Source organism: Cervus canadensis, chromosome 1, assembly GCF_019320065.1.
Source record: "Cervus canadensis isolate Bull #8, Minnesota chromosome 1, ASM1932006v1, whole genome shotgun sequence".
In the NCBI taxonomy this organism is placed as follows: domain Eukaryota; kingdom Metazoa; phylum Chordata; class Mammalia; order Artiodactyla; family Cervidae; genus Cervus; species Cervus canadensis.
In genome coordinates, this window is record NC_057386.1 from 33,780,369 (window position 1) to 33,792,074 (window position 11,706).

Here is an 11,706-nt window from a genome sequence, read left to right on the forward strand (position 1 = left end):
TGACGTGAATCACATTGTTCTGGAGACTGCCCCGCTTTCCAGGCAAGAATACTGGAGTGGGTAGCCATTCCCTTCTCCAGGGGATCTTCCTGACCCAGGGATCAAACCTAGGTTTCCTGCACTGCAGGCAGATTCTTTACCATCTGAGCCACCAGGGAAGCCCCTTTGGGTTCTCCTAGATAGACCCCTTGGAAAAGACCCTGATGCTGGGAAAGATTGAAGGCAGGAGGAGAAGGGGACGACAGAGGATGAGGTGGTTGGATGGCATCACCTACTCGATGGACATGAGTTTGAGCAAGCTCCAGCAAGCTCCAGTTGGTGATGGACAGGGAAGCCTGGCGTGCTGCAGTCCATGGGGTTGCAAAGAGTTGGACACAACTGAGCAACTGAACTGAACTGAGATAGACCCCATCATTAAATTCTACTCCCACCTCTCCACTGTTTATTTCCTATTCTTCCTTCAATGATCAGACCAAGCATCACCCATATGTCTTCTGCCAAACAAAACAGAATCAGAAGCAAGAAGCAACTTTGATCGTACTGTAAAGGAAACACTCTGGCTTATGTTTACTGTTAGTTTCTATTTTAAAATATCCACAGACAATCATATTAAGAAATCAAATTTCCTAGTTTATTTTTCCAAAATTTTAATCAGATACAGAAGTTGGATTTTACTGACGCCTTTGTTGTCGCTTGTTAAAATAATGAGATTTTTAGTACTTTTCCAGCTAATCATTTTTATTTGGTGCTTCCCAACTGATGAAGTGCAAATGGGTTACAGATAAGGATCCCTTGGGCAAAACACAGGCCAGATACCTCCAGCTGAGAGTAGTTTCTGTAGTTTAACCAGTTTCCTTCCATTGATCATTTTCTAACTGAGTGAGTCAGGAAATGAAAATTGTGAGAACTGCTGTGTTAATGTTAATTGCTTCGTGTTGTGTCTGGTTTCAGGACAAGTGGTGAATCCCACCCGGTTAAAAAGTTATGCTGTATATTCTTCTGCCAGTATTTGACTTGGGATGCGTGTGTGCATGCTCAGTCACTACAGTTGTGTCCAACTCTTTGTGACCCAATGGACCATGGCCCTCCAGGCTCTGTCCATGGGATTCTCCAGGCAAGAATACTGGAGCAGGTTGCCATGCCTTCCTCCAGGGGATCTTCCCTACCCAGGGATCAAACCTGCATCTCCTGCATTGCAGGTGGATTCTTTACCACTGAGCCACCGGGGAAGCCCTTGATTTAGGAGTTTGGACTAAATTCTTTTCTTTCCTTAGTCTAAAATGCCATTTTTCTTGTCATTAAACTCAATTTAGGTTCAAAGTCATACTTGATTCTAAAGGTATGGAGTAATATGTATTATACCCTATTCTATTCTTGAAACTGTTTGTATAAATGTGGCTATTACCTGCTCAATGGGAGATCTGAATGATCAAGGAGGAAGGGCAGGGGCGGGGAGGAAGAAATGGGAATAACTTCCCTAGGTGGTGTATCTAAAGTCAGATTTGTTTATGGTGGGTGTGGACAGTGGAAAGGTGATTTGGGGGAAGGTGGAGGTTGGGAACAGGATGGGGTTTGGTGGAAGAGGGCTGAAACAACCCATGGCTGGGGGTGCTCATATGGCCACGCTGTTTTCCACCAGGCTGGGCCGCAGGTATTCATAGGGCCAGTCCAGCTGGGCATTCCGGATCTCGATGTCTTTTTCCAGGGCAGCCAGCTCCTCCCTGAACTTCTTTAGCACAGCCTTGGGCTCAGGGCCTGAAAAGTACTCTTCCTCATGCTGACCCAGAGCCACCTGGGACAGAGAGAAAAGGCAGCTGAGAGCTTTACTGCCCCTCAGTTTGGAGTCCCACACCTCCCTGTACCTGCCCCCTTCCTCGGGACCCAGCACCTAGCTCTCACCATGATGGGCTGGCGTCTGCCCAGTTGCCAAGTGATGGACATCTGGAGAGAAGCCTGATGGAAGTTTGGCAGTGTCGCCATCACTTTCTCCAGTGTCACATCCTTGGTGGTCGGTGGGGGCAGCCGCATTGTGCAGGGTGCGTTAGGGACCCAAGAGTACCAGTCCAGCTACAAAGGGCAAATATCTAAACTCACTGTCTGCTAAGTATGAGAATCCCTTAGCCCACCTGCACATGGCCCCCTTCCCCACTCCAGGCACAAATGCCCAGCTGGCCCTCTGTGATAAGTACCTGACCCAGGTGAGTGGAGGAGTGCTGGCCAGTGCAGGTGAAGATACACATGGTCACAAAGTGGCAAAGCTGGTCCTTGGACTGTAGGGTGACAGGAAACCCTGCAGTGGATAAGGAGAGTTAGAAGCTGGGAGGCCAAGGCTAGGGGCAGAGCTCATAGGAACTGAGGAGGAGAACAAGAGAGGTGAGAAGGAGACCAAGGGCTGTCAGTAACCATGGTGGGCAGTGACCTGAGTGTGGGTTGGGGTGGTGGAAGCAGGGAGACTTTTGGGAGGGTCCCACTCAGTGGGGTGCTGGTGCAGCTCACACTGGCTCACAGGGACCAAGGATGTCAGATGTTCAAGTATTTAGCAAGCCAATTGACATCACCCTGGTAGTCACAGTGGGACTATTTACACCATGGGGATGGGCAAATGCTATAAATCAGGGCTGTTTGTTTTGTTTTTTCTTGGAGAGCAGCACTGGTCTCACTGCATCTGGGACCTAGAGGGGCTCCCCCTGCACAGGATGGAGACCTGCCTCTAGTTGAGAGGAAAAGGAGTCTGGGAAAGCTTTGGGTGTGTTCATAGGAGTTGGAAATGCTTCTGGAAGGTTTCATAGAAGTAGAGAGGATTCTGGGGAAGTTCTAGGGAGGAGTCACATGTTGGAGTCTTGGGGCTCATCCTACCTCGGTCCTGGGCCCCCAGCAACCCGATCTCAGTGATCTCTCGACACCAGGCCTGCAGCTCAGTGTCGTCTCTCACAGACTCGTCCGTCTTATAGTGGAGACTCACAATCCCCTCCACGTAGCTGCCAGAGGAGGGGTCAGAGTGGGAGAGTGGAGGCTGACAGCACAGAGCCCCCAGGCCCTCTACTCCTTACCCACGTGGCCAGGCCAGGGCCTGCAGCCCCCTGGCTGGGGCACAGACCTCCTCTTCTCCCAGCCTCCCCCCACCACCACCCCTGCCTTCCTCCCACCTCACCGAGAGAGAATTTCCCAGAGCCTCAGGGCATCTTGGGCATAGAAAGAAGACTTGACTCCCAGGAGCCCCCGGTCAGCCAGGTCATCAGGGGGACAGAAGGAGCTATAGGTTAGAAAGGCTCCTGCTCGCTGGAGCAGCTCCACATGGCCGCCCCCACCTGTGCTCACCACCTGAGAGGCAAAGACAGCGTGGTCAGGCAAATCTACCTGCCCTCAGGCCAGAGGGAGCGTGAATCCCACTTCCTCTCCTCTTACCTGGTCGAAGACTCCGGAGTCAGAGACCAGCCCAGTCCTGGCCCGGATGTTAATTTCCATGGTGTATCGCAGGTGTGGAATGAGAAGCTGGAGGCAGAGGAACAGGGAAGGACAGGGTCAGAAGACAGCTGTGGCTGGTCCCTGAAGGAAATACGGGCTAAAAGGCAGGGAAGTCTTCAGGAAAAGCAGACTGAAGTCCAGTGGCCTCTTGACAATAATGTCCTTTGATAATTGAAGGAAGCCATTCTCCTTTTCTCTTTGTGTAAGACCGATCAAAGTCTAGCTCAATGTTTCTCCACCTTTTTTTCATTATCACTTCTCTAAGGAGGCTTCTTAGATTTTTTTTGTACTCTCACCTGCCCCATGACATTGTGCTACAGACATGCCATCGGTAATGTACTCTATATACATATATCCTTTATACAAAAAAATAAGATTTTTTGCCTCCCCCAGAACATGATCTGATTCACTACCTCCAGAACTTCACCCAGTTCCCTCCCCTTTGTCCATTACACTCATTGTCTTTCTGACCTTCAAGCACACCAAGCTTGTTCCTGCCTCAAGACCTTGGCACTGTTTGTTCCCTCTGCCTAGAGCAATGTGCCCTTCCTCATCCTGTGACTGGCTCCCTGTAGTTTCTTTTTATTATTTGTTTATTTTTGGCTAGGTCTTCCCGGCTGCACTCGGGCTTTCACTAGTTGAGGCAAGGGGGAGCTCCTCTCCTTTGGGGAGCAGGGACTTCTCATTGTGATGGCTTCTCTTGTTGTGGGGCCTGGGCTCTGGGCATGTGGTCTCAGTAGTTGTGGCCCACCAGCTTACTCGTCAGCATCTTCCTGAATGAGAGTTGAACCCATGTCTCCTGCACTAGCAGAGGGACTCTTAATCACTGGACCACCAGGGAAGTCCATCCATATAATTTCATTCTCTCTTCCACCTCCTTAAAGGAGCATTTCCCAACCACCCAGTCTAAACTCACTATCACATCACCCTGCTCTGATTCTCTGCAGTGGACTCATCACAGCTGATCTATTACAATACTGTCTGTTAGCCCTTAATGGAAATGACAACCCCCAAAGACTAGGACCTTGCCTGTCTGGCTTAGCACTGGCATCTAGCATGGCTTTTTATTGCCACGTCAGAGGCTCTCAAGAAAACTTAATGGATGAACACCCTATTCTAGTTGTAATTAGCCACGCTGCTCTTGTTGACCTGAGCCCCTGTAACTGGCCTCTGTGTTACTACTATTTGAGAACCCTTCAAAACTGACTGGAAAAGTCTTCTATATTATTTGCACGGTCCCCTCTTGTTGGAGGGAATCCTCAGTCATTGTGTATTCTGTTTATATACTCTATATGTAACTGTGCTTTATACATAAAAAGTGTAAGATTTCTCACTCCCCACCCCTCACCCTCCCACCACTCCCCACCCCATCAGGGAGTCACTTTTATCTCCTCAGCAAGTGATAAGCCATGCTCTCACGTCTTGTTCACTTGTCTTTTATTGGTTTTCTCCCCAAACGCTGAGGTTCCACAGAGAAGGTGCCTCCAGAGATGGAACCTCACTGTGGGGTAGAGAGTCTGGGGGCGGGGGGAGGCAGTTTAAAGCGTTACCTTGTACATAGGATGTATAGATGGAAGGCACCTCCTGGTGGCCACAGCGATGACCTCAGCCATCAAGTGTCCCCTCAGGAGATGAGAGTGCAGCTCGTGAAGCTGGAAGTCAGAGCTCCGGACCCAGCACTTGGCCAGGAGCCAGGTCATCGGGGGATCCGTGGGCAGGAAAAGCGGTGGGGGTGGGGACCCCTTGTGTGGCAGTTGGAGCTGGAGCGGGGACAAGAGTGGGGGGAAGGGAGGGGTGAGGGCCAGCGCACAGCAGACTCCCGCGCCCCTTGCATGTTTAAACGCTTCCCTCTTTCTCCAAAGTCACTTAGCGTTCTCTGTCTGACCGCTGCCACTCCCCTACTGCCTGGGTCCTCTCACCTGGATGACCATGGGTAAGAGTTTCCCATCGGGCTGCAGTTTCAGCATAACCAGAGGGGCAGCCACGTACTGCTGGGTGCACAGGATGACGTTGGCCTTGATTCCATCCAGCAAGGAGAAGTCAGCTTCAAATAGTGTGCCTTGCTGGATGGGGGCAGAGGGAAAGGGCTACATCAACATAAGGCATCTCTTCCTGCCCTGATTCCCCGAAGGATGAAAGAACTAACTTGGTTCTGGGTTTAATACCGGGTAATTTAATACTGGGTAATTGTTCCTGTATTTACAGCCTCATATAATTCTTAGCTGCACTTGAATTAGCCCCAGGTTTATGAAAGAGGAAACTGATGATCAGAGAGGATAGATATGTTGCCTGAAGTCACACAGCTTATAAAACAGCAGAGCCAAGATTCAAGCTCAAGTCTGTCTCACCCTAAATCTCATGAGTTTTCTCTTTTTTTCAAATGTACTATTATCTTGGGGGAGCTGTGCTGGGTAACACTAAGGCTCTTAACACTCATTAACACTAAGGCTCTTCCTGCAGCACCCAGGCTTTCTCTAGTTGCGGCATGCGGGCTTAGTTGCATCACAGCAAGTGGTTTCTTAGTTACCTGACCAAGGTTTGAACACATGTCCCCTGCTTTGGAAAGAGGGTTCTTTACCACTGGACCATTAGTAAAATCGCTTGAGTTTTCTCTCTGAATTGTTCCGTGCTGACCCCATCAAGATCCCCAGCCCTGATCCTGATTCTCTTACTCTACACTCTCCCTAAATCCCCAGTTATAGCTCTTCATTTTGACTCTGTCACCCATCACATTCTCTCCCTCCACAGCATGCTATTCTCATTAGGAGAGGAGAGCCATGGAGGGTCACCCCAGGATCAGTCAAGATTTCTACTGTGGAATTCCGTTGTGCCATCTGGCAGCAGGCTGGGTCTACAGTGGACCCTGCAGCAGCACAAACGCTGACCCCACCCCCATCCCTCTGTGCAGTCTCCTGAGGGCTCTTAGGTGCTCACCTGGAGCTCCTTCTCCAGCTCGGCCTGCAGCTCCCCCATCCCTGGAGGAAACTCCAGGCGGGCAGGAAGGCGAACGGAGCGTCTCAGCAACATGGGGTTGGTGCCATTGAGAAACTGGTACCCAAATAAGGCATCCTCCTTCCAGGAGTCCCGCACCCGCTCTGGGGATGGCATTTGTGGAGCTTGCTGTGGGATCTGAGCTCCTGGTCCTTCCAACCCCCACCAAACCATCCCCACTTGACCCCAGCCTACAAGGCCTCTGGTCTCCCACCCCTAGTTCCCTAGAAAGGGTAGGATCTGGGAGTAAGGATCTTGGGGTGAATACTGGGGTAGGGGTACTAACCAGCCAGCTTGCTCTGCCCACACCAGAAAATCCTGTTGAAGTCATCCAGACTTTTCCAGCAAGTCAGAATATTTAAAGAGTCTTTGATAGCTAGGTCTGCCAGCCTTTGAGGAAGGATGGGTGAAGAGTTTTTTATTCTCAGAATCAAACTTTACAACCCCGTGCATCCCTCTTGGGCTGGTCCAGCCCTATGAAGTCCATAAGCCTGGACTGACCACTGGACCAGGAAACATCCCTGTCACCCGGCCTGCCTTGTTCTTACCCCTTGGTCAGCGAGGCCTCAAAGTCAATTCTTTTGTCCTCCAGAAATCTCTCATCTACAGGAAGGTCGTTTATTGTGGCCCCAGCTATATTCAGAATTAACCCGTCCTTCCAGTTACCCCACCTGAGGTGGAAAAGAAACCAGGCATTGGTACTGAGGAAGGGTCAGCAGCTCCGCGGTGCGGTCAGGAGGCAGGGGTGGGGCTGACCGGTACAGCTTCCTTCTCTCTACCAGCTCCTCTTCCCTGTGTTTCTTGAACAGACCTTGAGGGTCATCACCCACCGTTCGACCTGAAAGTTGGGAGAAGGGCAAGGGCTATGAGGCTCCTCCTGAGAGCCTCTCCCCTGTCCCTGTCAGGGGACCCTCAGCCCCCCCTTGTGGCTGGCCCCCGACCCTTCAGCATCTCTGCCGTCTCCCAGCTTCCACTGCCCTGTGCCAGCTGCTGCATCCCGCCTCTTCTGGGACCCCAAAGGCCACGCTCCCTTCTCCCCTCCCCCTTAACTTCTCTCCAGCCCCGGGGGGTCTTACACTCCCAAGCCCGCCCCGCCACTCCCGGCTGCTCACCGGTGCCCTCGGGCAGGCTCAGGACGCCGTCGCCCTCCACCCAGCGATAGCACGGGAACCTGAACTCGTTCCCGCTGGCCCCGGGTCCCTGCACGGAGATCCAGTTGCAGAACCACGCGTCATCCGAGAGGAAGTGCCGTTTGCGCAGTTTCACAAACAGCAGCCGCCCCAGGTACTCGGACACGTCCACCTGGAATTCCACCTCCTGCCGGCGACAAAAGAGGATCCGCAAGTGGGGGTCTCTGGAAGGGATCGTCGGATGAGCCCTGGACGCCCTTCCCTCTGGGCCTCTGGCAAAGGGGCGCAAAAGGAGCCAGAGAGGAAGCGGGCGCACACACCAAGCAGTTGGCTCCACGACCCCATTCTCGGTCATAGAATTCCCGGGTGAGGTGGGGGACAGAAGATGGAGAGGGGCATGATTCCCCGACGTCACTGATTGTGTGGAGCACTGGGCTGCGCCCTGGGCGAGCTCACTGGTGACCAGACAGTTACCGCGTCCCCCTACCCTGTCACCAGGGCCGTGGGCTCAGCACTTGTGGCAACCTGGCTCTGGAGCACAGACTCCATAGATGTGGCGCAGGGCCTTAGTTGCTCGGAGGCGTGCGGGATCTTCCCGGACCAAGGATGGAGGCTGAGTCTTCTGCATTGGCAGCTGGATTCTTTACCACCGGGCCACCAGGGAAGCCCTGGGGGGATGTTTTAAGGGTGGGAATGTATTGGGAAGAAATCGCTGACTGCAGAAGGGGTTGGAAGGGCAGGGGCTGGAGCAATGAGGCGGGCGAAGAGGAAGAAGGTGATGTAGTAGGTTCGAGAGGGGCCATTGGTGGTCAGAGTGGGATAGACATCAGGGCACGGATGCGAGAAATATCTAAGAGATGAACTGGACTAGGCTGGATTTTTGGTTAGACGCAGACGAAAAGAGGCGGAGTCGCGAGTGCACCTGGGAGAAAAGAGGACTGGTTCGGGAGGTGGGAAAAGGGGAGGACCTCACGTGAGCACGGTTCTCTGAAGCATCCGTGGGATAAACGTCGGGTCTGGGGGTCTTGGGGAGAGCCGGATGGGAGATGGGAATCTGGGGATCGGCAGAGGCAAAAAGTAAAGGAGCCAGGGACGAATACCAGGTAGATGTGATGGGAGAGAGGGTGGGTCGGGAAATCAGAATGCTCGCACCAGTCGGATTCTTTCCTCCTCCCCAGCTTCCCGCGTCCCCATTCCCGCTCCATCCCGGAGATAAAGCCTGCAAGGTCGGATCTAGCAACCTTACAGAAGATCTGAAATAGCAGCTTCTAAGAAGAGGAAACTGGAGACAGATGTCCGCTCCAAGGACCCCGGAGTTTTCCGAAAAGACAGAGTTCTGTGGAACCACGGGACTATCCCAATTCCAAGCAGACAGGGCGGCAGGAACAAATTGAGCGCTTGCTGTGTGCCGCGTCCAGCCCTAAAGCGCTTTACTTAGCGGCCTCCGAGCGCTCTCCGGGCGGGGGTCGTGCGCCAGAAGCCGCCCGGGAAAGCTGGAGGCCATCTGGGGCGCGTCTCCTCTCGGGGACTCGCGGGCCTGGGGGCCAGGGGCGCAGCGCACCCCGCCCGGCTCCGACCAGCTCACCTTGCCCCTCGCCGGCCGCAGGCGCCACCCGAGCGCCGCCTCCCCGTGCTCGCCGACCAGCCACAGGTGCACCTGGTTATTGGAGCCAGCGCAGAACGAGGACCCGGTGGACACGCGGACGCGATAGAGACCCATCTTGCCCAAAGACGTTTCGCCCCTATTGAGGGGGAAGAAGAGAGGACGCCAAATAACCGGGCGCGAGACCCCGCCCCTCCAAAGCCTTGCGAAGTTCAGGGTGTGGGTGGCACATCTCCAACCAACCGCGTCTGGCCATGCTCTGGGCCCCCCAGCTCCGCGCCTCCCAGAGCTAAGCCCTGATCGCGAGAAGGCGGGGCCCTGGCGGGGGTAGTGTAGGGCGAGCAAACCAGTATCTTGGTGGGAGGAAGGTGGTAGGCGCAAGCAGATGAGGATTTGGGCAGAAAACATGCAGGAAGAAGGGGTCGACGTATGGCCCAGCAGACAGATGGCGGGTGTGGCTGGAAGCCCCCTCCATCTAAACACACACACACACACACACACACACACAAACTCGCGCACGCACATGCGTGCCTCCCAAGTTGGCTCACCTCTGCTAGTGCTTAAGGTTGCCAGGGGAGATGGAAAGGGCAAGGAGATGTGGTCACCACAGCATTTGTGTGACAGGTAGTCCCAGGAAAAGAATGAAAACTGTCCCAAGAACAGAGAAGACAGAGCAGCCCATCTGGCTGCCCAGGGTAACCAGGTGGAAAGGAGGTCCAACCCGTTAACCAACACTGGCGCTCACACTCTGTGACCAAGGAGAAAGAGGGTCCTGAGATGCTGAGTTAGCCACATTCCCTAAAGAGAAGAAAGCACAGTCCTCCTCTCCCAGGAGATGAACGCACTAGACAGCCCTCTTAACCATAACAAGATATTAGTAATGCACACATAAGTCAATTTATCATAATGACAAAATGAGGAGTTCCAGAACTCTGGCCAAGTGAAACTAAAGGAATCCATCATTTCAGAGGAGAAAGAGAGATTGCAGAAATTAACTTATGTAGAAAATGAAATTTTGAAGTAACAGGAGAAGTTTTACTGGAGCAAAGATAGCCCCTTGGGAGAAACAAGCTTTGAGGCCCAAGCGTGAATCAGTCTGCTGAGAAGCCTGAGATTCTGTAGCCTCAGTGCATTTGAGGATCTGAGACAATATTCTTTGGAGGGAATGACGTTACCTGGCAAGATTTTGGTAACACCAAGAAAATATCTGAAGTATTTTAACAACCTTAAGAAAGTATCTTATTCCTAGAAAAAAAACAACAACAAAGAGAACCAACGAAGTAATTAAATCCATGATATTGGTGTTTGAAAATAGATATAACGACAGTCCAGGAGAAGGCAATGGCACCCCACTCCAGTACTCTTGCCTGGAAAATCTCATGGATGGAGGAGCCTGGTGGGCTGCAGTCCATGGGGTCGCTAAGGGTCGGACACGACTGAGTGACTTCACTTTCACTTTTCACTTTCATGCATTGGAGAAGGAAATGGCAACCCACTCCAGTGTTCTTGCCTGGAGAATCCCAGGGACGGGGGAGCCTGGTGGGGTTGCACAGAGTCAGACACGACTGAAGCGACTTAGCAGCAGCAGCATAACAACAGTAAATCTTTTAATCATTGCCTTTGTGATTCTTTTCTGTACTATTTACAGTGTATTCCAAAGAATCATCATATTAAATTTGTAATTGCAGTTTAGATTTTTTAAGGAAATTTAATCAACTCTGCAATCAATGTTTAAATATTAAAATGTGGATGGGATGGGGTGGCAGATGGGAGGGAGGTTCAAAAGGGAGTGGATATATGTATACCTATGACTGATTCATGTCGAGGTTTGACAGAAAACAAAATTCTGTAAAGCAATTATTCTTCAATAAAATTTTTTAAAAATATTAAAATGTATTTTTCAAAGTTCTGTTTATAGATATATGTTTAGTAAGTCAGGCATCAAGTAAAATACAGATATTTGTGGGGTGTCCTCTCCAAGGACAAAAATTTTCCTCAAACTTTAAAAACTCTGTCAACAATGAGCATATGTGTCCACAATAAGCATAGAAAAATAGCTGAAAGAGTGGACATCAAAGTATTAGCAAGGATTATTTCTATGGAGTGGGAAAAGGTGTAGAAGAGACTTTCATTTTTTACATCCTTTAGAATTTTTCAAATGTTTAGAGAAGCATGAGTTATTTTCGTAATCTCAAAAATTTAATCTTGAACAAGATTCAAGGTTATAAGATAAATGCTATCATAAAAGCAGTAACTTATAATCAAGTGTGGCTATAAGGGAAGCCCCAAAAATGAAGTTCCAGTTTTCTTTTCTAAATGAAATTCAGAAAAATTGAAATATAGTGGATAAAAGTCATTACCTGTAGCAATAGCACAAGCCTAATAATTTTCTTGCAGTTTAAAAGTGTGATTGAGGGACTTCCCTGGTGGTCCAGTGGTTCGGACTCTGAACTTCCACTGCAGAGAAGGCAAGAACTAAGATCCCACATGCAGCACAGTGCAGCTTAAAAAAATAAA

At 51.0% G+C, this 11,706-nt stretch overlaps 1 protein-coding gene across 1 annotated transcript; it reads right to left on the minus strand.

Moving 5' to 3' along the window:
• Positions 1–609: 609 nt before the first annotated feature.
• Positions 610–9,589, minus strand: LOC122446330 (polyunsaturated fatty acid lipoxygenase ALOX15). Its single transcript, XM_043476398.1, has 14 exons — positions 9,172–9,589; positions 7,569–7,773; positions 7,213–7,294; positions 7,005–7,127; positions 6,743–6,846; positions 6,400–6,560; positions 5,385–5,528; positions 5,016–5,225; positions 3,406–3,492; positions 3,152–3,321; positions 2,857–2,978; positions 2,190–2,290; positions 1,900–2,067; positions 610–1,792 (listed from the first exon to the last, which is right to left on the minus strand). Exons 1-14 carry the CDS (start codon positions 9,304–9,306, stop codon positions 1,613–1,615), a joined length of 1,992 nt encoding a protein of 663 aa, XP_043332333.1. The 5' UTR covers positions 9,307–9,589; the 3' UTR covers positions 610–1,612.
• Between the last annotated feature and the right edge of the window lie 2,117 nt (positions 9,590–11,706).

Excerpts from the sequence above, each read along its gene's own strand:
- LOC122446330 (XM_043476398.1), bottom strand. The coding sequence starts at position 9,306 with ATGGGTCTCTATCGCGTCCGCGTGTCCACCGGGTCCTCGTTCTGCGCT. Across the intron at positions 6,561-6,742 it reads TGGGCAGAGCAAGCTGGCTG|AGCGGGTGCGGGACTCCTGG; the intron begins GTTAGTACCCCT and ends TGCCATCCCCAG. Across the intron at positions 2,979-3,151 it reads CTCTGGGAAATTCTCTCTCG|CTACGTGGAGGGGATTGTGA; the intron begins GTGAGGTGGGAG and ends CTCCTCTGGCAG.